Here is a 25,443-nt window from a genome sequence, read left to right as displayed (position 1 = left end):
TAGTGTAGAGATGGGGTAGTGTAGTGGTGGGGTAGTGTAGAGATGGGGTAGTGTAGTGGTGGGGTGGTGGGGTAGTGTAGTGGTGGGGTGGTGGGGTAGTGGGGTGGTGGGGTAGTGTAGAGATGGGGTAGTGTAGTGGTGGGGTAGTGTGGAGGTGGGGTAGTGTAGTGGTGGGGTAGTGTAGTGGTGGGGTAGTGTGGTGGTGGAGTAGTGTAGTGGCGGGGTAGTGGAGTGGTGGGGTAGTGTAGAGGTGGGGTAGTGTAGTGGTGGGGTAGTGTAGAGGTGGGGTAGTGTAGTGGTGGGGTAGTGTAGTGGTGGGGTAGTGTGGTGGTGGAGTAGTGTAGTGGCGGGGTAGTGGAGTGGTGGGGTAGTGTAGTGGTGGGGTAGTGGAGTGGTGGGGTAGTGGGGTGGTGGGGTAGTGGGGTAGTGTAGTGGTGGGGTAGTGGAGTGGTGGGGTAGTGGGGTGGTGGGGTAGTGTAGTGTTGGGGTAGTGGAGTGGTGGGGTAGTGTAGAGGTGGGGTAGTGTAGTGGTGGGGTAGTGTAGAGGTGGGGTATTGTAGTGGTGGGGTAGTGTAGTGGTGGGGTGGTGGGGTAGTGGGGTGGTGGGGTAGTGGGGTGGTGGGGTAGTGTAGAGGTGGGGTGGTGGGGTAGTGGGGTGGTGGGGTAGTGTGGTGGTGGGGTAGTGGAGTGGTGGGGTAGTGTAGTGGTGGGGTGGTGGGGTAGTGGGGTGGTGGGGTAGTGGGGTGGTGGGGTAGTGTAGTGGCGGGGTAGTGTAGTGGTGGGGTAGTGGGGTAGTGGAGTGGTGGGGTAGTGTACTGGTGGGGTAGTGTAGTGGTGGGGTAGTGGAGAGGTGGGGTAGTGTAGTGGTGGGGTAGTGGAGTGGTGGGGTAGTGGGGTGGTGGGGTAGTGGAGTGGTGGGGTAGTGGGGTGGTGGGGTAGTGGAGTGGTGGGGTAGTGTAGTGGTGGGGTGGTGGGGTAGTGGGGTGGTGGGGTAGTGGAGTGGCGGGGTAGTGTAGTGGTGGGGTAGTGGAGAGGTGGGGTAGTGGAGTGGTGGGGTAGTGGAGTGGTGGGGTAGTGGGGTGGTGGGGTAGTGGAGTGGTGGGGTAGTGGGGTGGTGGGGTAGTGGAGTGGTGGGGTAGTGTGTTGGTGGGGTAGTGTAGTGGTGGGGTAGTGGAGTGGTGGGGTAGTGTAGAGGTGGGGTAGTGTAGTGGTGGGGTAGTGTGTTGGTGGGGTAGTGTAGTGGTGGGGTAGTGGAGTGGTGGGGTAGTGTAGAGGTGGGGTAGTGTAGTGGTGGGGTAGTGGAGTGGTGGGGTAGTGTAGTGGTGGGGTAGTGTAGTGGTAGGGTAGTGTAGAGGTGGGGTAGTGTAGTGGTGGGGTGGTGGGGTAGTGTAGAGGTGGGGTAGTGTAGTGGTGGGGTAGTGTAGAGGTGGGGTAGTGTAGTGGTGGGGTAGTGGGGTAGTGTAGTGGTGGGGTAGTGTAGTGGTGGGGCAGTGTAGTGGTGGGGTAGTGGGGTGGTGGGGTAGTGTGTTGGTGGGGTAGTGTAGTGGTGGGGTAGTGGAGTGGTGGGGTAGTGTAGTGGTGGGGTAGTGTAGTGGTAGGGTAGTGTAGAGGTGGGGTAGTGTAGTGGTGGGGTGGTGGGGTAGTGTAGAGGTGGGGTAGTGTAGTGGTGGGGTAGTGTAGAGGTGGGGTAGTGTAGTGGTGGGGTAGTGGGGTAGTGTAGTGGTGGGGTAGTGTAGTGGTGGGGTAGTGTAGTGGTGGGGTAGTGGTGGAGTGGTGGGGTAGTGTAGTGGTGGGGTAGTGGAGTGGTGGGGTAGTGTAGAGGTGGGGTAGTGTAGTGGTGGGGTGGTGGGGTAGTGTAGAGGTGGGGTAGTGTAGTGGTGGGGTAGTGGGGTAGTGTAGTGGTGGGGTAGTGTAGTGGTGGGGTAGTGGGGTAGTGTAGTGGTGGGGTAGTGTAGTGGTGGGGTAGTGGGGTAGTGTTGTGGTGGGGTAGTGTAGTGGTGGGGTAGTGGGGTAGTGTAGTGGTGGGGTAGTGTAGTGGTGGGGTAGTGTAGTGGTGGGGTTGTGTAGAGGTGGGGTAGTGTAGTGGTGGGGTAGTGGGGTGGTGGGGTAGTTTAGAGGTGGGGTAGTGGAGTGGTGGGGTAGGGGTGTAGTGGAGTGGTGGAGTGGTGGAGTGGTGGAGTGGTGGGGTAGTGGGGTGGCGGTGTAGTGTAGTGGTGGGGTAGTGTAGTGGTGGGGTAGTGTAGTGGTGGGGTAGTGTAGTGGTGGGGTAGTGTAGTGGTGGGGTAGTGGAGTGGTGGGGTAGTGGAGTGGTGGGGTAGTGTAGTGGTGGGGTAGTGGAGTGGTGGGGTAGTGTAGTGGTGGGGTAGTGGAGTGGTGGGGTAGTGTAGTGGTGGGGTAGTGTAGTGGGGTGGTGGGGTAGTGTAGTGGTGGGGTAGTGTAGAGGTGGGGTAGTGTAGTGGTGGGGTAGTGTAGAGGTGGGGTAGTGGAGAGGTGGAGTGGTGGAGTGGTGGGGTAGTGTAGTGGTGGGGTAGTGTAGTGGTGGGGTAGTGGGGTAGTGGGGTAGTGTAGTGGTGGGGTAGTGTAGTGGTGGGGTAGTGTAGTGGTGGGGTAGTGGGGTAGTGGAGTGGCGGGGTAGTGTAGTGGTGGGGTAGTGTAGAGGTGGGGTAGTGAGGTGGTGGGGTAGTGGGGTGGTGGGGTAGTGTGGTGGTGGGGTAGTGGAGTGGTGGGGTAGTGTAGTGGTGGGGTGGTGGGGTAGTGGGGTGGTGGGGTAGTGTAGTGGTGGGGTAGTGGAGTGGTGGGGTAGTGGAGTGGTGGGGTAGTGTAGTGGTGGGGTAGTGTAGTGGCGGGGTAGTGTGGTGGTGGGGTAGTGTAGTGGTGGGGTAGTGTAGTGGTGGGGTAGTGTAGTGGTGGGGTAGTGTAGAGGTGGGGTAGTGTAGTGGTGGGGTAGTGTAGAGGTGGGGTAGTGGGGTGGTGGAGTGGTGGAGTGGTGGGGTAGTGTAGTGGTGGGGTAGTGGAGTGGCGGGGTAGTGTAGTGGTGGGGTAGTGTAGTGGTGGTGTAGTGTAGAGGTGGGGTAGTGTAGAGGTGGGGTAGTGTAGTGGTGAGGTAGTGGGGTGGTGGGGTAGTGTAGAGGTGGGGTAGTGTAGTGGTGGGGTAGTGGGGTGGTGGGGTAGTGTTGTGGTGGGGTAGTGGGGTGGTAGGGTAGTGTAGTGGTGGGGTAGTGGGGTGGTGGGGTAGTGGAGTGGTGGGGTAGTGGGGTTGTGGGGTAGTGTAGTGGTGGGGTAGTGTAGTGGTGGGGTAGTGGAGTGGTGGGGTAGTGTAGAGGTGGGGTAGTGTAGTGGTGGGGTAGTGGGGTGGTGGGGTAGTGTAGAGTTGGGGTAGTGTAGTGGTGGCGTAGTGGGGTAGTGGAGTGGTGGGGTAGTGTAGTGGCGGGGTAGTGTAGTGGTGGGGTAGTGGAGTGGTGGGGTAGTGGGGTGGTGGGGTAGTGGAGTGGTGGGGTAGTGTAGTGGTGGGGTGGTGGGGTAGTGTAGTGGTGGGGTAGTGTAGTGGTGGGGTAGTGGGGTGGTGGGGTAGTGTAGAGGTGGGGTAGTGTAGTGGTGGGGTAGTGGGGTAGTGGAGTGGTGGAGTGGTGGGGTAGTGTAGTGGTGGGGTAGTGTAGTGGCGGGGTAGTGTAGTGGTGGGGTAGTGGAGTGGTGGGGTAGTGGGGTGGTGGGGTAGTGGAGTGGTGGGGTAGTGTGGTGGTGGGGTAGTGGGGTGGTGGGGTAGTGGGGTGGTGGGGTAGTGTAGTGGTGGGGTAGTGTAGAGGTGGGGTAGTGGGGTGGTGGGGTAGTGGGGTGGTGGGGTAGTGGAATGGTGGGGTAGTGTAGTGTCGGCAGTTTATTAGAAGAGTTGGGGGTGTGGTTTATTGGGGGCGTGGCTTTTAGGATGTTATTTTTGCACACCCGTCAGAGTGAATGTCATTCCAGTTAATATGGTCTATTTTATTAATCTTCTTAATAACTAACACCTGTAATGATACTTGCATAAGATACACTGTAAAACATTGACTGCCACTGATGTCATTGTTCATCTGAGCTGCTGTTATTGATCGGTTTGTGCTTTGGGTTGTATCTTCAACATATTCAATTAGTCTGAAGTTAAACAATGAATTTGGGAGATCATTGTGTTTGAACCGACTGCAGGTTCTAAATTGCTTTCAACACATCATGCTCTTTGCCACCCGTCAGAGTGAATGTCATTCAAATTCATCTGTTCTGTTGTATTCCCCAAGCAGAGATTTGTTTGTCCACTGAATCTGTAATGATACTTAGAAACCTCGTTAAGGCGTCCATTGTTTAGATGTCACCATTTGCCTACAATAGGGTGGCAGGTAGCCCATCGGTCACTGGTTCGAATCCCCGAGCCGACTAGGTGATAAATCTGGCTCTGAACCCCAACTGCTCTGGATAAGAGCGTCTCTGTCCCTGAGCAAGGCTCTGAACCCCAACTGCTCTGGATAAGAGCGTCTCTGTCCCTGAGCAAGGCTCTGAACCCCAACTGCTCTGGATAAGAGCGTCTCTGTCCCTGAGCAAGGCTCTGAACCCCAACTGCTCTGGATAAGAGCATCTCTGTCCCTGAGCAAGGCTCTGAACCCCAACTGCTCTGGATAAGAGCGTCTCTGTCCCAGAGCAAGGCTCTGAACCCCAACTGCTCTGGATAAGAGCGTCTCTGTCCCAGAGCAAGGCTCTGAACCCCAACTGCTCTGGATAAGAGCGTCTCTGTCCCTGAGCAAGGCTCTGAACCCCAACTGCTCTGGATAAGAGCGTCTCTGTCCCTGAGCAAGGCTCTGAACCCCAACTGCTCTGGATAAGAGCGTCTCTGTCCCAGAGCAAGGCTCTGAACCCCAACTGCTCTGGATAAGAGCGTCTCTGTCCCTGAGCAAGGCTCTGAACCCAAACTGCTCTGGATAAGAGCGTCTCTGTCCCTGAGCAAGGCTCTGAACCCCAACTGCTCTGGATAAGAGCGTCTACTAAAATGTAAATATTGTGACCGTTAAAGTTTTATGTAAAGATCAATTCGGAGTAATTATTGAATGTTATTGAACCAGTGTAATTTCTCATTTTGCGGGGAATTGATTGAACTGCTTGTACCGCAATTGAAGCGTTTTGGATAGGTAATTCCAAAGTGAAAAATCAACTCTGAACAAGATGAAAAAATGGGTGCATTTACATGAAATAATATTTAGTATTCAACTGAACTTTGGGTTTACAGTGACTTGATTCATTGGACTTTTAATCACTTGAAGTAATTTGTTGACGTTGATCCAAAGACAAATTTGATACTGTAATACAGAGTGCTGAGTCATGATGAATTGTTCTCATCAAATCAAGGTTTATTTGTCATATACACAGGGTACAGCGTAGTGTACGATGAAACGCTTCCTGGCAGCTCTCCTCTGGAACAGTTGTTCATGTGTATACCACAGGAGGTTGGGGACACCTTCATTGGGGAGGACAGGCTCGTTCTAATGACTGGAGCGGAATCGGTGGAATGGTATCAAATACATTAAACACATGGTTTCCATGGTTTCCAGGTGTTTGACTCCATTCCATTGGCTCCGTTCCAGACATTATTAAGAGCCCTCCCCTCAGCAGCCTCCTGTGGTATACCATGGGGGTGCAGTTCAATACATTCCAAGTGCAATGTATTCTGAACATTCTCACCAGTCAGTGCTTTAGGTAATTAACTGATGGTCCTTGAACTAAGACACTCAGTACCTTTATCTTTCAATGTGAACTTCAAACCGCTTCAACTGCTGATAAGAGTCTTATCAAACTGCAACTACAACATGCAATATGAATGTATTGACTCTACGTCTAACTGTAACAGCCTTGTAGTACAGCAGTAATAACAAGCGCAACATATTTCAGTAATAACTACAATATGCAGAAGGATTTATAAGTGTGAATGACTGAATGCATTGCACCTACAGTCACTATGTCTAAACTGTAGCTGTCCAGTCTTCAGTGCTGTTGTGATACCGGTTGCTGTGTGTGTCGGTAGAGTTGTAGCAACCACTCAGATGCAGCCTGTGGACGCCAGGAAAGCCTTCCCCTGCTTTGATGAACCTGCCATGAAGGCCGTGTTCCACATCACCCTCCTCCACGCACATGGAACCGTGGCTCTGGCCAATGGCATGAATCTAGGTAAGCATGGAACCCTGGCTCTGGCCAATGGCATGAATCTAGGTAAGCATGGAACCCTGGCTCTGGCCAATGGCATGAATCTAGGTAAGCATGGAACCGTGGCTCTGGCCAATGGCATGAATCTAGGTAAGAATGGAACCGTGGCTCTGGCCAATGGCATGAATCTAGGTAAGCATGGAACCCTAGCTCTGGCCAATGGCATGAATCTAGGTATGTGTGCTGTTGGCTGCTTCTAGGTCCAAATGGGATGGGATCTGTGATCTGTTTCCTAGATTATAGTTAGAGAGTTTAATGCTACAATCTGCCAAATGTACCTCTCGCTCAGACTGAGAGAACCAGTTCTGCCAAACTCTCAACAACTGGCTGAAGAAAATACAAGCATTGCATTTTTTTGTCTTTTTTAAAGTAAGCTGCTATACAAATATACCTTATAGGCTGATCCACTGCCGTACTCAGCTGACTATATACTAAGTTGTGTAACCTTCTAGAATCTATGGTAGAACCTCAGAGAGTTCCTGTTGTCACTGGAGGGATCTGAACTCTGGTCTCCTGCTGGGAAAACCAATGTGTCGTCTCTGCTACGCTCACTAACCCGTTTCTCTCTCCACCTGTAGCCTCAGTCAATGTCACTGTCAACGACCAGGATGTTACTCGGACCAGCTTCAAACCCACACCCCTCATGTCAACCTATCTACTGGCCTTTGTAGTCAGTGAGTTCGATTTCATCCGGTCACCAGAAGGGGAAAAGGTTTTGGTACGTATTATTAACAGCTCTGGATCTTATTGGTCTGCGTTGGGGAGAAGTTTCCCCTTCGTACAGATCTAGGACCAGCTTCCCCTCCCCAAATCCTCAGTTATCCCAGAACTCTAAAATCTCGCGTAATTTGGTCAGGTGTTTACGTAGTCTGTTCACGAGAGATGACCCAAATCCTTACCTCAGTTATCCCAGAACTCTAAAAGCTCCCGTAATTTGGTCAGGTGTTTACGTAGTCTGTTCACGAGAGATGACCCAAATCCTAACCTTAAAGGGATACTGCTCTCGGTCAAAATCCCGAAGTCTCCCTTTAACCATTAGTAGTGAAAATGCAAAACTGACCCCAGATCAGCGTCTAGGGGAAACGTCAGCATACTACACCGTTGTGTCTTCAGGACGAGGGAGACGTTATTGTTTTATTTCTCTGTGCTGCCCTCTAGCGGTCTCTCCAGCTCAGTACAGCTGACAGGGCAGACCAGGGGACAGGATCTCATGAAGGAAAACATGTCTTTATTTCCAGATCAGGATTTGGGCTCGTAAACAGGCCATTGCTGAAGGCCAGGGAGATTACGCCCTCAAAAAAACTGGACCAATCCTGGAGTTCTTTGAAAATTACTACAACTCTAGCTATCCTCTGACCAAATCAGGTAAGACTTAAAGAGCTACGTAATATTCTTACTCTCAGATTCCCCGTCTGTTGTTGAAGAGGATACGCATATTCAGTGTGCGTCCCAAATGACGCCCTATTCCCTTGTGTGGTGCACTACTTTAAACCAGGGCCCACAGGCCTCTAGACAAAAGTAGTGTACTATATAGGGAATAGGGCACCATTTGAGATATGAACACTCCTGTATGTTGTAGACCAGATAGCTCTGCCTGACTTCAGTGCTGGAGCCATGGAGAACTGGGGTCTGATCACCTACAGAGAGACAGCCCTGCTCTTCAACCCTGTTAGCTCATCCAACGCAGACAAAGAGTGGATCGCTACCGTCATCTCTCATGAACTGGCTCACATGGTATGTTTTACAGTCAATACTATGCTGTTATATATACAGAGTGGCTGCAGATGGCTGGTATGTTTTACAGTCAATACTATAATGTGATATATACGGAGTGGCTGCAGATGGCTCCCTGGTATGTTTTACAGTCAATACTATGCTGTTATATATACGGAGTGGCTGCAGATGGCTCCCTGGTATGTTTTACAGTCAATACTATACTGTGACATATACGGAGTGGCTGCAGATGGCTCCCTGGTGTGTTTTACAGTCAATACTGTACTGTTATATATACGGAGTGGCTGCAGATGGCTCCCTGGTATGTTTTACAGTCAATACTATACTGTGATATATACGGAGTGGCTGCAGATGGCTCCCTGGTATGTTTTACAGTCAATACTATACTGTGATATATACGGAGTGGCTGCAGATGGCTCCCTGGTATGTTTTACAGTCAATACTATACTGTTATATATACAGAGTGGCTGCAGATGGCAGGTATGTTTTACAGTCAATACTATACTGTTATATATACGGAGTGGCTGCAGATGGCTCCCTGGTATGTTTTACAGTCAATACTATGCTGTGATATATACAGAGTGGCTGCAGATGGCTCCCTGGTATGTTTTACAGTCAATACTATACTGTTATATATACAGAGTGGCTGCAGATGGCAGGTATGTTTTACAGTCAATACTATACTGTTATGTATACGGAGTGGCTGCAGATGGCTCCCTGGTATGTTTTACAGTCAATACTATACTGTTATATATACAGAGTGGCTGCAGATGGCTCCCTGGTATGTTTTACAGTCAATACTATACTGTTATATATACAGAGTGGCTGCAGATGGCTGGTATGTATTACAGTCAATACTATACTGTTATATATACGGAGTGGCTGCAGATGGCTCCCTGGTATGTTTTACAGTCAATACTATACTGTTATATATACAGAGTGGCTGCAGATGGCTGGTATGTTTTACAGTCAATACTATACTGTTATATATACGGAGTGGCTGCAGATGGCTCCCTGGTATGTTTTACAGTCAATACTATACTGTGATATATACAGAGTGGCTGCAGATGGCTCCCTGGTGTGTTTTACAGTCAATACTATACTGTTATATATACAGAGTGACTGCAGATGGCTCCCTGGTATGTTTTACAGTCAATACTATACTGTTATATATACAGAGTGGCTGCAGATGGCTGGTATGTTTTACAGTCAATACTATACTGTTATATATACGGAGTGGCTGCAGATGGCTCCCTGGTGTGTTTTACAGTCAATACTATACTGTTATATATACAGAGTGGCTGCAGATGGCTGGTATGTATTACAGTCAATACTATACTGTTATATATACGGAGTGGCTGCAGATGGCTCCCTGGTATGTTTTACAGTCAATACTATATACTGTTATATATACAGAGTGGCTGCAGATGGCTGGTATGTTTTACAGTCAATACTATACTGTTATATATACGGAGTGGCTGCAGATGGCTCCCTGGTATGTTTTACAGTCAATACTATACTGTTATATATACAGAGTGGCTGCAGATGGCTGGTATGTTTTACAGTCAATACTGTACTGTTATATATACGGAGTGGCTGCAGATGGCTCCCTGGTATGTTTTACAGTCAATACTATACTGTGATATATACAGAGTGGCTGCAGATGGCTCCCTGGTGTGTTTTACAGTCAATACTATACTGTTATATATACAGAGTGGCTGCAGATGGCTCCCTGGTGTGTTTTACAGTCAATACTATACTGTTATATATACAGAGTGGCTGCAGATGGCTCCCTGGTATGTTTTACAGTCAATACTATGCTGTTATATATACAGAGTGGCTGCAGATGGCTCCCTGGTGTGTTTTACAGTCAATACTATGATGTTATATATACAGAGTGGCTGCAGATGGCTCCCTGGTGTGTTTTACAGTCAATACTGTACTGTTATATATACGGAGTGGCTGCAGATGGCTCCCTGGTATGTTTTACAGTCAATACTATGCTGTTATATATACAGAGTGGCTGCAGATGGCTCCCTGGTATGTTTTACAGTCAATACTATGCTGTTATATATACAGAGTGGCTGCAGATGGCTCCCTGGTATGTTTTACAGTCAATACTGTACTGTTATATATACGGAGTGGCTGCAGATGGCTCCCTGGTATGTTTTACAGTCAATACTATGCTGTTATATATACAGAGTGGCTGCAGATGGCTCCCTGGTATGTTTTACAGTCAATACTATGCTGTTATATATACAGAGTGGCTGCAGATGGCTCCCTGGTATGTTTTACAGTCAATACTGTACTGTTATATATACGGAGTGGCTGCAGATGGCTCCCTGGTATGTTTTACAGTCAATACTGTACTGTTATATATACGGAGTGGCTGCAGATGGCTCCCTGGTATGTTTTACAGTCAATACTATGCTGTTATATATACGGAGTGGCTGCAGATGGCTCCCTGGTATGTTTTACAGTCAATACTATACTGTTATATATACGGAGTGGCTGCAGATGGCTCCCTGGTATGTTTTACAGTTAATACTATGCTGTGATATATACAGAGTGGCTGCAGATGGCTCCCTGGTATGTTTTACAGTCAATAATATACTGTTATATATACAGAGTGGCTGCAGATGGCTCCCTGGTGTGTTTTACAGTCAATACTATGCTGTTATATATACAGAGTGGCTGCAGATGGCTGGTATGTTTTACAGTCAATACTATACTGTTATATATACGGAGTGGCTGCAGATGGCTCCCTGGTATGTTTTACAGTCAATACTATACTGTTATATATACGGAGTGGCTGCAGATGGCTCCCTGGTATGTTTTACAGTCAATACTATACTGTTATATATACAGAGTGGCTGCAGATGGCTCCCTGGTGTGTTTTACAGTCAATACTATGCTGTTATATATACAGAGTGGCTGCAGATGGCTGGTATGTTTTACAGTCAATACTATACTGTTATATATACGGAGTGGCTGCAGATGGCTCCCTGGTATGTTTTACAGTCAATACTATACTGTTATATATACGGAGTGGCTGCAGATGGCTCCCTGGTATGTTTTACAGTCAATACTATGCTGTTATATATACAGAGTGGCTGCAGATGGCTCCCTGGTATGTTTTACAGTCAATACTATACTGTTATATATACAGAGTGGCTGCAGATGGCTCCCTGGTATGTTTTACAGTCAATACTGTACTGTTATATATACGGAGTGGCTGCAGATGGCTCCCTGGTATGTTTTACAGTCAATACTATGCTGTTATATATACAGAGTGGCTGCAGATGGCTCCCTGGTATGTTTTACAGTCAATACTATACTGTTATATATACAGAGTGGCTGCAGATGGCTCCCTGGTATGTTTTACAGTCAATACTGTACTGTTATATATACGGAGTGGCTGCAGATGGCTCCCTGGTATGTTTTACAGTCAATACTGTACTGTTATATATACGGAATGGCTGCAGATGGCTCCCTGGTATGTTTTACAGTCAATACTATGCTGTTATATATACAGAGTGGCTGCAGATGGCTCCCTGGTATGTTTTACAGTCAATACTGTACTGTTATATATACGGAGTGGCTGCAGATGGCTCCCTGGTATGTTTTACAGTCAATACTGTACTGTTATATATACGGAGTGGCTGCAGATGGCTCCCTGGTATGTTTTACAGTCAATACTATGCTGTTATATATACAGAGTGGCTGCAGATGGCTCCCTGGTATGTTTTACAGTCAATACTATACTGTTATATATACAGAGTGGCTGCAGATGGCTCCCTGGTATGTTTTACAGTCAATACTATACTGTTATATATACAGAGTGGCTGCAGATGGCTCCCTGGTATGTTTTACAGTCAATACTATGCTGTTATATATACAGAGTGGCTGCAGATGGCTCCCTGGTATGTTTTACAGTCAATACTATACTGTTATATATACAGAGTGGCTGCAGATGGCTCCCTGGTATGTTTTACAGTTAATACTATGCTGTTATATATACAGAGTGGCTGCAGATGGCTCCCTGGTGTGTTTTACAGTCAATACTATGCTGTTATATATACAGAGTGGCTGCAGATGGCTCCCTGGTGTGTTTTACAGTCAATACTATGCTGTTATATATACGGAGTGGCTGCAGATGGCTCCCTGGTATGTTTTACAGTCAATACTATACTGTGATATATACAGAGTGGCTGCAGATGGCTCCCTGGTGTGTTTTACAGTCAATACTATGCTGTGATATATACAGAGTGGCTGCAGATGGCTCCCTGGTATGTTTTACAGTCAATACTATACTGTTATATATACAGAGTGGCTGCAGATGGCTCCCTGGTGTGTTTTACAGTCAATACTATGCTGTTATATATACAGAGTGGCTGCAGATGGCTGGTATGTTTTACAGTCAATACTATACTGTTATATATACGGAGTGGCTGCAGATGGCTCCCTGGTATGTTTTACAGTCAATACTATACTGTTATATATACGGAGTGGCTGCAGATGGCTCCCTGGTATGTTTTACAGTCAATACTATGCTGTTATATATACAGAGTGGCTGCAGATGGCTCCCTGGTGTGTTTTACAGTCAATACTATGCTGTTATATATACAGAGTGGCTGCAGATGGCTCCCTGGTGTGTTTTACAGTCAATACTATGCTGTTATATATACAGAGTGGCTGCAGATGGCTCCCTGGTGTGTTTTACAGTCAATACTGTACTGTTATATATACGGAGTGGCTGCAGATGGCTCCCTGGTATGTTTTACAGTCAATACTGTGCTGTTATATATACAGAGTGGCTGCAGATGGCTCCCTGGTATGTTTTACAGTCAATACTATGCTGTTATATATACAGAGTGGCTGCAGATGGCTCCCTGGTATGTTTTACAGTCAATACTATACTGTTATATATACAGAGTGGCTGCAGATGGCTCCCTGGTATGTTTTACAGTCAATACTGTACTGTTATATATACGGAGTGGCTGCAGATGGCTCCCTGGTATGTTTTACAGTCAATACTATGCTGTTATATATACAGAGTGGCTGCAGATGGCTCCCTGGTATGTTTTACAGTCAATACTATACTGTTATATATACAGAGTGGCTGCAGATGGCTCCCTGGTATGTTTTACAGTCAATACTGTACTGTTATATATACGGAGTGGCTGCAGATGGCTCCCTGGTATGTTTTACAGTCAATACTGTACTGTTATATATACGGAGTGGCTGCAGATGGCTCCCTGGTATGTTTTACAGTCAATACTATGCTGTTATATAAACAGAGTGGCTGCAGATGGCTCCCTGGTATGTTTTACAGTCAATACTGTACTGTTATATATACGGAGTGGCTGCAGATGGCTCCCTGGTATGTTTTACAGTCAATACTGTACTGTTATATATACGGAGTGGCTGCAGATGGCTCCCTGGTATGTTTTACAGTCAATACTATGCTGTTATATATACAGAGTGGCTGCAGATGGCTCCCTGGTATGTTTTACAGTCAATACTATACTGTTATATATACAGAGTGGCTGCAGATGGCTCCCTGGTATGTTTTACAGTCAATACTATACTGTTATATATACAGAGTGGCTGCAGATGGCTCCCTGGTATGTTTTACAGTCAATACTATGCTGTTATATATACAGAGTGGCTGCAGATGGCTCCCTGGTATGTTTTACAGTCAATACTATGCTGTTATATATACGGTGTGGCTGCAGATGGCTCCCTGGTGTGTTTTACAGTCAATACTATACTGTGATATATACGGAGTGGCTGCAGATGGCTCCCTGGTATGTTTTACAGTCAATACTGTACTGTTATATATACGGAGTGGCTGCAGATGGCTCCCTGGTATGTTTTACAGTCAATACTATGCTGTTATATATACGGAGTGGCTGCAGATGGCTCCCTGGTATGTTTTACAGTCAATACTGTACTGTTATATATACGGTGTGGCTGCGCTTCAATTTTTTTCTGGAATCCAAATTGTCATGGCTAAAAATACAGAGATTTCTGCGCCTGTGGCAGGATTTTCTTTTAAGGTAGCTCAGTGTCCATTCCACTGACTACATAGCTGAGTGTCCACTCCACTGACTACATAGCTGAGTGTCCACTCCACTGACTACATAGCTGAGTGTCCACTCCACTGACTACATAGCCGAGTGTCCACTCCACTGACTACATAGCCGAGTGTCCACTCCACTGACTACATAGCTGAGTGTCCACTCCACTGACTACATAGCTGAGTGTCCACTCCACTGACTACATAGCCGAGTGTCCACTCCACTGACTACATAGCCGAGTGTCCACTCCACTGACTACATAGCCGAGTGTCCACTCCACTGACTACATAGCTGTGTCCACTCCACTGACTACATAGCTGAGTGTCCACTCCACTGACTACATAGCCGAGTGTCCACTCCACTGACTACATAGCTGAGTGTCCACTCCACTGACTACATAGCTGAGTGTCCACTCCACTGACTACATACAGTGCATTCAGAAAGTATTCAGACCCCTTGACTTTTTCCACATTTTGTTACGTTACAGCCTTATTCTAAAATGGATGAAATTAAAATGTTCCCTCGTCAATCTACACACAATACCCCATAATGACAAAGTGAAAACGGGTTTTTATAAATTTTGGCAAATTTATTAAAAATAAAAACAGAAATACGTTATTTACATAAATATTCAGACACTTTGTTATGAGACTCGAAATTTAGCTCAGGTGCATCCTGTTTCCATTGATCATCCTTGACATGTTTCTACAACTTGATTGGAGTCTACCTGCGGTAAATTCAATTGATTGGACATGATTTGGAAAGGCACACACCTCTATATAAGGTCCCACAGTTGACAGTGCATGTCAGAGCAAAAACCAAGCCATGAGGTCGAAGGAATTGTCCGTAGTGCCCTGAGACAGGATTGTGTCAAGGCAGAGATCTGGAGAAGGGTACCAAAACATTTATGCAGCATTGAAGGTCCCCAAGAAAACAGTGGCCTCCATCAATCATGTCCAAAAGATTTGGCATGGGTCCTCAGATCCTCAAAAAATTCTACAGCTGCACCATCGAGAGCATCCTGACTGGTTGCATCACCGCCTGGTATGGCAACTGCTTGGCCTCTGACCGCAAGGCACTACAGAGGGTAGTGAGTACGGCCCAGTACATCACAGGGGCAAAGCTCCCTGCCATCCAGGACCTCTATACCAGGCGGTGTCAGAGGAAGGCCCTCAAAATTGTCAAAGACTCCAGTCACCCTAGTCATAGACTGTTCTCTCAGCTACCGCACGGCAAGCGGTACCGGAGTGCCAAGTCTAGGTCCAAAAGACTTCTCAACAGCTTCTACCCCCAAGCCATAAGACTCCTGAACAGCTAATCATGGCTACCCGGACTATTTGCACTGCCCCCCCACCCCATACTTTTTACGCTGCTGCTACTCTGTTAAGTATTTATGCATAGTCACTTTAACTCTACCCACATGTACATATTACCTCAACTACCTCAACTAGCCGGTGCCCCCGCACATTGACTATGCAACGGTACCCCCCTGTATATATAGCCTCCCTACTGTCACTTTATTCTATTGTATATATAGCCTCCCTACTGTCACTTTATTTTTACTTCTGCTCTTTTTTTCTCAACACTTTTTTTGTTGTTGTTTTATTCTTACTTTTTTTGTTTAAAATAAATGCACTGTTGGTTAAGGGCTGTAAGTAAGCATTTCACTGTAATGTCTGCACCTGTTGTATTCGGCGCATGTGACCAATAAAATTTGATTTGATTTGATTTGATTTGATTCTTAAATGGAAGAAGTTTGGAACCACCAAGACTCTTCCTTGAGCTGGCCGCCCGGACAAACTGAGCAATCTGGGGAGAAGGGCCTTGGTCAGGGAGGTGACCAAGAACCTGATGGTCACTCTGACAGACCTCCAGAGTTCCTCTATGGAGATGGGAGAACCTTCCAGAAGGACAACCATCTCTGCAACACTCCACCAATCAGGCCTTTATGGTAGAGTGGCCAGACGGAAGCCACTCGTCAGTAAAAGGCACATGACAGCCTGTTTGGAGTTTGCCAAAAAGCACCTAAAGGACTCTCAGACCATGAGAAACAATATTCTCTAGTCTGATGAAACCAAGATTGAACTCTTTGGCCTGACTTCCAAGCGCCATGTCTGGAGGAAACCTGGCACCATCCCTACGGTGAAGCATGGTGGTGGCAGCATCATGCTGTGGGGATGCTTTTCAGTGGCAGGGACTGGGGGACTAGGGTTTGGGTTGGCAGATTTAGAAATATTTCCATAGGTATCCCTAAGGCCCCTGGGCTAAATGGTGTGTGCATTGATTAGTTTAGTGAAGTGTGGGATGGGAGAGTTCTGATAGCAGCCTGTCCGTGTCATGGGTGTTCAGTTTGGCTGTTTCGGGTTACTCGTCCAGAGACCTGCTGTCTGGCTGGGGGAGCCTGTCTGCAACCTGGGACCTCTGCAGGGATTTAGCAAATGTCAGGCAGATCTGCTCTCCAAAGACATGATTCCTAGAGTTTCGAGGGCTTCACAAAAGCTGGTGTTCAACTCGCCCATAATTATTCTGCAGGCTGTCTTCTGGACGCTCTCCAGCTGAGCAGACAGAGGTTGAGAGAGGCCAGGGTGCCAGGGTGCCAGGGTGCCAGGGAGCCAGGGTGCCAGGGTGCCAGGGTGCCAGGGAGCCAGGGTGCCAGGGTGCCAGGGTGCCAGGGTGCCAGGGTGCCAGGGTGCCAGGGAGCCAGGGTGCCAGGGTGCCAGGGAGCCAGGGTGCCAGGGTGCCAGGGTGCCAGGGTGCCAGGGTGCCAGGGTGCCAGGCAGCGACAGCATACTCCAGAACTGGTCTTACGTGGAAAATATGGACTTTAGCCTTTACTACTGTAGCCCATAGAAACACATTGAATAACTCACTCAGAAATGGCAAAACAGACAGTCAAAAAATGAATCATAAGGAATAAGGTTTTGAAGTGTTTGTTCTATATCTCGGAGATACAAGAAAACTCTGGAAATATTGTAGTTATTCTTTTAGACATATATTTAACCCCTTATTTTAGTTGGCACAAAACTACCTCCATACTTCCATTCATTTCTATGAGTTGCCTTCAGACACTACAGACGTTTTTGTGAAAATACACATTTATTGGGATGTCTCCAGCTGATGTCTCCAGCTTCAACTGACATTTTGATGGGGATTATTTTATTATGTTACTTAGACTGACGCACTGGTGCATCGATAGACTCTTAAGGAATGATTAAAGTGTTAATACTAATATTATTTATTACATGTAGCCTACGGTGCATCCCAAATGGAATCCTGTTCCATATATAGTTCACTACTTTTGACCAGGAGCCTTTGGAAATAGGGAGCAACCAGAGGCTCCATGTAATAGCTCATTTAACACCTTATTAATGTTTGGTGTCCATATTAGGACAGTCTCTGGTAATTGTATTGCAGCCTGTGTCCTGTCCCTCTCTGCCGCTGTATGAACGGGGTTTATGTGTCCTCAGTGGTTTGGAAACCTGGTGACCATGAAGTGGTGGAATGACCTGTGGCTCAACGAGGGCTTTGCCTCCTACGTCTCGTATCTGGGGGCCAACTCTGCTGAACCGACATGGAACATTGTGAGTCTTTCTTTTTTAAAAAAATCATATCTGTGTGTACGGTACAACTTTAACTGTTACACAGCTCTCCAAATATACATGTTTCTCAAGGATTTAACCGACAAAGAAATCTGCTCTCCAAATTCCATTTGACGATAAAAGTGAAAGTCCCGTGTAGCTCAGTTGGTAGAGCATGGCGTTTGCAACGCCAGGGTTGAGGGTTCGTTTCCCACGGGGGACCAGTATGAAAAAAAAAAATGTATGCACTTTAACTGTAAGTCGCTCTGGATAAGAGCGTCTGCTAAATGACTGAACATTTTAAAAGCGGAGGCCTTCTGTGTTGACCTGTTAACTCTCTCTCCACAGACAGACCTGATAGTGCTGAATGAGGTGCATGGTGTGATGTCTGCAGACGCGCTGGCCTCCTCTCACCCTCTCTCTGCTAAAGAGGAAGACATCATGAGACCTGCACAGATCAGTGAACTGTTTGACTCCATCACCTACAGCAAGGTGTGGTTCTAATCAAACCTCTTACTGACGTCCTACAGATGCAGTCTTTTTTTGCCCTTCACAACACAGCACAGCATGCCACATTCACCTGGGTCAAAGTCACCTGGGTCAAAGTCACCTGGGTCAAAGTCACCTGGGTCAAAGTCACCTGGGTCAAAGTCACCTGGGTCAAAGTCACCTGGGTCAAAGTCACCTGGGTCAAAGTCACCTGGGTCAAAATCATCTGGGTCAAAATCACCTTTAAATAAATAAATCAGCAATACATTGAAATAGCAAATGCCACACGTCCTCAAGGAAATGAAATTATTTTGTGTCTGCATTTCTCTTACGGATTTTGACTCAGGTGACTGAGGTAGGCTGTACTGGGCCGTGACAGGCTGTACTGGGCCGTGACAGGCTGTACTGGGCCGTGACAGGTGAGTGAGGCAGGCTGTACTGGGTCGTGACAGGCTGTACTGGGCCGTGACAGGTGAGTGAGGCAGAATGTACTGGGCCGTGACAGGTGAGTGAGGCAGAATGTACTGGGCCGTGACAGGCTGTACTGGGTCGTGACAGGCTGTACTGGGCCGTGACAGGCTGTACTGGGCCGTGACAGGCTGTACTGGGCGGTGACAGGCTGTACTGGGCCGTGACGGGCACAAAACGTCAGTCATCATGTTTTATTTCTTATATCCTGTGTTCTCTTCCTCCCAGGGAGCTGCAGTTCTGAGGATGCTGTCTGAGTTCTTGACAGAGCCTGTCTTCGCCCGAGGACTTAGTGTGAGTATTGTTTACGTACATTACTAATCACTATATTTTGTATCACATCATTTTGTTGATATATATAAAGTGACACATATTTAAGTGAGAACGTACAGTTATGAATATAACTACTGTTCCCTGAAGGAGGGAACGAGGTATAACATGCTATTGGGAGTCAACGACCAATCACATTCACTTTAAGAAAACTAAAAACACACCAAATGGGCCAATGAACGCAGAGTCCACTTCCAGACTAGAATACAGTATATACATATGAAATGAGTAAAACAGTATGTAAACATTGTTAAAGTGATGATATAATGGCGCCAGAGGGGATGGCTGCCGTTTTACGGGCTCATAACCAATTGTGCTATTTTGTTTGTTTTTTCGCATTGTTTGTAACTTATTTTGTACATAAAGTTGCTGCTACCATCTCTTATGACCGAAAATAGCTTCTGGACATCAGAACAGTGATTACTCACCTCGAACTGGACAAATATATTTTCTTTAATGAGTCCGACGCAAAGGATATACTGCTTCCCGGAGACCGGCCCAAATCCCCGTCATTCACGTGAAGAAAAGACGGAGACACAGGGGGCGGAGGTCGGGGCGGAGGTCGGGGCGGAGGTCGGGGCAGAGGTCGGGGTGCCTTGTGAGGATTCGTAGGCGAGTGAGTAAATCGCCACTACCATCGGTTCTATTGGCCAACGTGCAATCACTGGAAAACAAATTGGATGATCTATGATCGAGACTATCCTACCAACGGACATGAAAAACTGTAATGTTTCACTGAGTCGTGGCTGAACGATGACATGGATAATATAGAGCTGGCTGGGTTTTCCGTGCATCGGCAGGACAGAGCAGCTGCGTCTGGTAAGACGAGGGGCGGAGGGGTGTGTCTATTTGTAAACAACAGCTGGTGCGCGATGTCTAATATTAAAGAAGTCTCTAGGTATTGCTCGCCTGAGGTAGAGTACCTCATGATAAGCTGTAGACCCACTATCTACCAAGAGAGTTTCATCTATATTATTCGTAGCCGTTTATTTACCACCACAAACCGATGCTGGCACTAAGACCGTACTCAACGAGCTGTATAAGGCCATAAGCAAACAAGAAAATGCTCATCCAGAAGCGACGCTCCTAGTGGCCGGGGACTTTAATGCAGGGAAACTTAAATCAGTTTTACCTCATTTCTACCAGCATGTTAAATGTGCAACCAGAGGGAAAAAAACTCTAGACCACCTTTACTTCACTGACAGAGACGCATAGAAAGCTCTCCCTCGCCCTCCATTTGGCAAATCTGACCATAATTCTATCCTCCTGATTCCTGCTTAGAGCAAAAACTAAAGCAGGAAGTACCAGTGACTCGCTCAATAAGGAAGTGGTCAGATGACGCGGATGCTACGCTACAGGACTGTTTTGCTAGCACAGACTGGAATATGTTCCATGATTCATCCAATGGCATTGAGGAGTATACCACCTCAGTCACCGGCTTCATCAATATGTGCATTGACGACGTCGTCCCCACAGTGACCGTACGTACATATCCCAACCAGAAGCCATGGATTACAGGCAACATCCGCACCAAGATAAAGGCTAGAGCTGCCGCTTTCAAGGAGCGGGACACTAATCCAGACGCTTATAAGAAATCCAGCTATGCCCTCAGACGAACCATCAAACAGGCATAGCGTCAATACAGGACTAAGATTGAATCCTACTACAGCGGCTCTGACGTTCGTCTGATGTGGCAGGGCTTGCAAACTTTTACGGACTACAAAGGGAAACTCAGCAGCGAGCTGCGCAGTGACGTGAGCCTACCAGACGAGCGAAATGCCTTTTATGCTCGCTTCAAGGCAAGCAATACTGAAGCATGCATGAGAGCACCAGCTGTTCCAGAAGACTGAGTGATCACGCTCTCCGTAGCCGATGTGACCAAGACCTTTAAACAGGTCAACATTCACAAGACCGAAGGGCCAGACAGATTACCAGGGCGTGTACTCAGAGCATGTGCAGACCAACTGGCAAGTGTCTTCGCTGACATTTTCAACCTCTCCCTGACCGAGTCTGTAATACCAGCATGTTTCAAGCAGACCACCATAGTCCCTGTGCCCAAGAATGCAAAGGTAACCTGCCTAAATGACTACCGCCCCGTAGCACTCACGTCGGTAGCCATGACGTGCATGGCTTACATCAACACCATCATCCCGGAAACCCTAGATCCACTCCAATTCGCATACCGCCCCAACAGATCCACAGACGACGCAATCTCAATCGCACTCCACACTGCCCTTTCCCACCTGGACAAAAGGAACACCTATGTGAGAATGCTGTTCATTGACTACAGCTCAGTGTTCAGCACCATAGTGCCCACAAAGCTCATCACTAAGCTAAGGACCCTGTGACTAAACACCTCCCTCTGCAACTGGATCCTGGACTTCCTGATGGGGCGCCCCCAGGTGGTAAGGGTAGGCAACAACACATCTGCCACGCTGATCCTCAACACGGGGGCCCCTCAGGGGTGCGTGCTCAGTCCCCTCCTGTACTCCCTGTTCACCCACGACTGCGTGGCCAAGCACGACTCCAACACCATCATTAAGTTTGCTGACGACACAACAGCGGTAGTCCTGATCACCGACAACGATGAGACAGCCTATAGGGAGGAGGTCAGAGACCTGGCAGTGTGGTGCCAGGAAAACAACCTCTCCCTAAATGTGAGCAAGACAAAGGAGATGATCGTGGACTACAGGAAAAGGACATCGACGGGGCTGTAGTGGAGTGTAGTGCGTACGGCCCAATACATCACTGGGGCCAAGCTTCCTGCCATCCAGGACCTATATACTAGGCAGTGTCAGAGGAAGGCTCCAAAAATGGTCAAAGACTCCAGTCACCCAAGTCATAGACTGTTCTCTCTGCTAAGGCACGGCAAGCGGTACCAAAGACTCCAGTCACCCAAGTCATAGACTGTTCTCTCTGCTAACGCACGGCAAGCGGTACCAAAGACTCCAGTCACCCAAGTCATAGACTGTTCTCTCTGCTAACGCACGGCAAGCGGTACCAAAGACTCCAGTCACCCAAGTCATAGACTGTTCTCTCTGCTAACGCACGGCAAGCGGTACCAAAGACTCCAGTCACCCAAGTCATAGACTGTTCTCTCTGCTAACGCACGGCAAGCGGTACCAAAGACTCCAGTCACCCAAGTCATAGACTGTTCTCTCTGCTAACGCACGGCAAGCGGTACCAAAGACTCCAGTCACCCAAGTCATAGACTGTTCTCTCTGCTAACGCACGGCAAGCGGTACCAAAGACTCCAGTCACCCAAGTCATAGACTGTTCTCTCTGCTAACGCACGGCAAGTGGTACCAAAGACTCCAGTCAGCCAAGTCATAGACTGTTCTCTCTGCTAACGCACGGCAAGCGGTACCAAAGACTCCAGTCACCCAAGTCATAGACTGTTCTCTCTGCTAACGCACAGCAAGCGGTACCAAAGACTCCAGTCACCCACGTCATAGACTGTTCTCTCTGCTAACGCACGGCAAGCGGTACCAAAGACTCCAGTCACCCAAGTCATAGACTGTTCTCTCTGCTAACGCACGGCAAGCGGTACCGGAGCGCCAAGGTCCAAAAGGCTCCTTAACAGCTTCTACAACCAGGCCATAAGACTGCTGAACAATTCATCAAATGGCCACCCGGACTATTTACTCTCAGTCCCAGCTTTGATGCACCTGTACTGACCTCGTCTTCTGGATGATAGCGGGGTGAACAGGCAGTGGCTCGGAGATTATCCGTTCACCTACTCTCCGTCTCACAAAGACACGGCGGTTGGAACCAAAAATCTCAAATTTGGGACTCATCAGACCAAAGGACAGATTTCCACCGGTCTAATGTCCATTGCTCGTGTTTCTTGGCCCAAGCAAGTCTCTTCATCTTATTGGTGTCCTTAGTAGTGGTTTCTTTGCAGCAATTCGACCATGAAGGCCTGATTCACACAGTCTTCTCTGAACAGTTGATGTTGAGATGAATCTGTTACTTGAAGTCTGTGGAGCATTTATTTGGGCTGCAATCTGAGGCTGGTAACTCTAATGAACTTATTCTCTGCAGCAGAGGTAACTCTGGGTCTTCCTTTCCTGTGGCGGTCCTCATGAGAGCCAGTTTCATCACAGCCCTTGATGGTTTTTGCGACTGCACTTGAAGAAACTTTCAAATTTCTTGAAATGTTCCGCATTGACTGACCTTTATGTCTTAAAATAATGATGGACTGTCGTTTCTCTTTGCTTATTTGAGCTGTTCTTGCCATAATATGGACTTAGTCTTTTACCAAATAGGGCTATCTTCTGTATACCCCCCACCTACCTTGTCACAACACAACTGATTGGCTCAAACGCATTAAGAAGGAAAGAAATTCCACAAATTAACTTTTAAGAAGGCACGCCTGTTAATTTAAATGCATTCCAGGTGACTACTTCATGAAGCTGGTTGAGAGAATGCCAAGAGTGTGCAAAACTGTCGTTAAGGCAACATATATTTTGATTTCTTTAACACTTTTTTGGTTACTACTTGATTCCATATGTGTTATTTCATAGTTGTGATGTCTTCACTATTATTCTATAATACATAAAACAGTAAAAATAAAGAAAAACCCTTGAATGAGTTGGTGTGTCCAAACTATTGACTGATACTGTATGTGTGTGCACTCACTACTGCCATGCAACCTCTGCTGTTCACTGGAAGCAAACGGAGGAGGTGAGACAGAGGACAGCTGGAACGCTAGAGACCTCTAGTCTATAGGCATAACAGAAGGAGCAAAAGCTGCATTAAGACGTAACACCACCTTGGAGTCGTCAGGTGCAAACTCCAAACAGGAAGGGTGTACTGATAGCGTGGAGATTGTCCCAACATGCTTGTCCGCTAAGGCCATGAGAAGGGCAGTCTTGTAGGAAGGACCTCCAGGTCCACAGACTATAATGGTCCAAAAGGAGGCTCACGCGGAGGTCAGTGCCATAGGCTTAGACACTGGTCTGGGCCATAGGCTTAGACACTGGTCTGGGCCGACCCACACCTTTAACCTGACACCAGCCCTGAAACTCCTTCAAGCTGACACCAGCCCTGAAACTCCTTCAACCTGATACCAACCCTGAAACTCCTTCAACCTGACACCAACCCTGATTCTCCTTCAAGCTGACACCAACCCTGAAACTCCTTCAGCCTGACACCAACCCTGAAACTCCTTCAAGCTGACACCAACCCTTAAACTCCTTCAGCCTGACACCAACCCTGAAACTCCTTCAGCCTGACACCAACCCTGAAACTCCTTCAGCCTGACACCAACCCTGAAACTCCTTCAACCTGACACCAACCCTGAAACTCCTTCAGGCTGACACCAACCAGCCGCGTTCTATTCTGGAGTGAAGGACTAAGACTAGCCTCTCTAATAGCCTCTAAGACCAGGTGGCTAACTAGCTTCCCACACCTGCATGCAAGCTAGACACGCCCCCTCTAAAACAGTTACACATTCATGCAACTTCGCTGAATGTGAGTTATTCCAGGTCAAAAACCAGAAACAGTCAAGCCGGGAAAACCCCCCAGAAACAGATACCAAGACCCAAAATTAATCTAGGGGGACGAGTACTCTCTCCCCACTAACAGACACCTAAGTCGGAGCCGAATCCAGTAGTCTTTGTTTGTAAATTGCGTGACGCGGTCCTTCAGGCGAGCTGAAGAGCGAAGAATTGAGGAAATGAATGTTATAGCCAGGAAGGGTTGCTTCCGAGGGCGGGCTTTGCATTGATTGGCCCATTGGGCATGTTTTTTGTTTTCTTCAGGTGAATGTGATTGGTCGTTGACTCCCCTTAGTATCTTATAGCGAGTGACCGACTGAAAGGGAACTGATTTGGTATATTGAGGCTGAAATGTGACTTGATCTCTCCACAGACGTATCTGAATACATTCAAGTACAGCAACACAGTCTACCAGGACCTCTGGAAGCACCTGCAGATGGTAATCAATGATCCTTGTCATAATGTGTACCTTCATATACATGGCCCATTATTAATTAAGGGCCCGATTCAGACTTAGGAAATGTATGCCTTTCCTACGTACTTCTCAATAGCTGATATTCAGACAGACCTTATGAAGGTGCGTGACGGCCTTTGCAGGTGTGGTTCCCCTTGCGCACGCTGAATACATTTAATTCAACTGCTGAAAACATTCCCACTTGCTGGCCAGCAGATTTTCTCGTGGAGTTTTCATTCAATAGGGTTTTCAGTACATTCTTCTTAAGCCATCCCTTTAAATACGGTGTACATTTAATTTTGTGGACAGACTCACTAGAATACATCTAGAGAAGGGGTTCAGAATATAGGGATCAATTAAAGTAAGACATCTCTGCCTCTTCATCTCCGTTTCAGCACCAACTGGTAGATTTAAAAATACTCTGATCTCTGATTAGTCCCCTATAGCTCAGTTGGTAGAGCATGGCGCTTGCAACGCCAGGGTTGTGGGTTCGTTTCCCACGGGGGGCCAGTATGAAAAATGTATGCACTCACTAACTGTAAGTCGCTCTGGATAAGAGCGTCTGCTAAATGACTAAAATGTAAATG

At 47.4% G+C, this 25,443-nt stretch overlaps 1 protein-coding gene across 1 annotated transcript in view; it reads left to right on the top strand.

Moving 5' to 3' along the window:
* LOC311124905 (aminopeptidase N-like) overlaps positions 1 to 25,443 on the top strand; it is a gene marked incomplete at its 5' end in the record, with an annotated part of 75,983 nt that overhangs the window by 4,604 nt on the left and 45,936 nt on the right. Inside the window, 8 exons of the mRNA XM_084199002.1 lie at positions 6,041 to 6,183; positions 6,798 to 6,937; positions 7,458 to 7,584; positions 7,799 to 7,953; positions 17,504 to 17,617; positions 17,963 to 18,106; positions 18,800 to 18,865; positions 24,776 to 24,841. Coding sequence (XP_084055128.1) covers positions 6,041 to 6,183; positions 6,798 to 6,937; positions 7,458 to 7,584; positions 7,799 to 7,953; positions 17,504 to 17,617; positions 17,963 to 18,106; positions 18,800 to 18,865; positions 24,776 to 24,841 — 955 coding nt within the window. The remainder of the gene's footprint in view (positions 1 to 6,040; positions 6,184 to 6,797; positions 6,938 to 7,457; positions 7,585 to 7,798; positions 7,954 to 17,503; positions 17,618 to 17,962; positions 18,107 to 18,799; positions 18,866 to 24,775; positions 24,842 to 25,443) is intronic.

This window comes from Coregonus lavaretus, assembly GCF_964263955.1.
Source record: "Coregonus lavaretus genome assembly, contig: HAP1_SCAFFOLD_284, whole genome shotgun sequence".
NCBI lineage: Eukaryota > Metazoa > Chordata > Actinopteri > Salmoniformes > Salmonidae > Coregonus > Coregonus lavaretus.
Note: the sequence above shows the minus strand (reverse complement) of the source record. Positions and strands in the feature narration are given on the sequence as shown.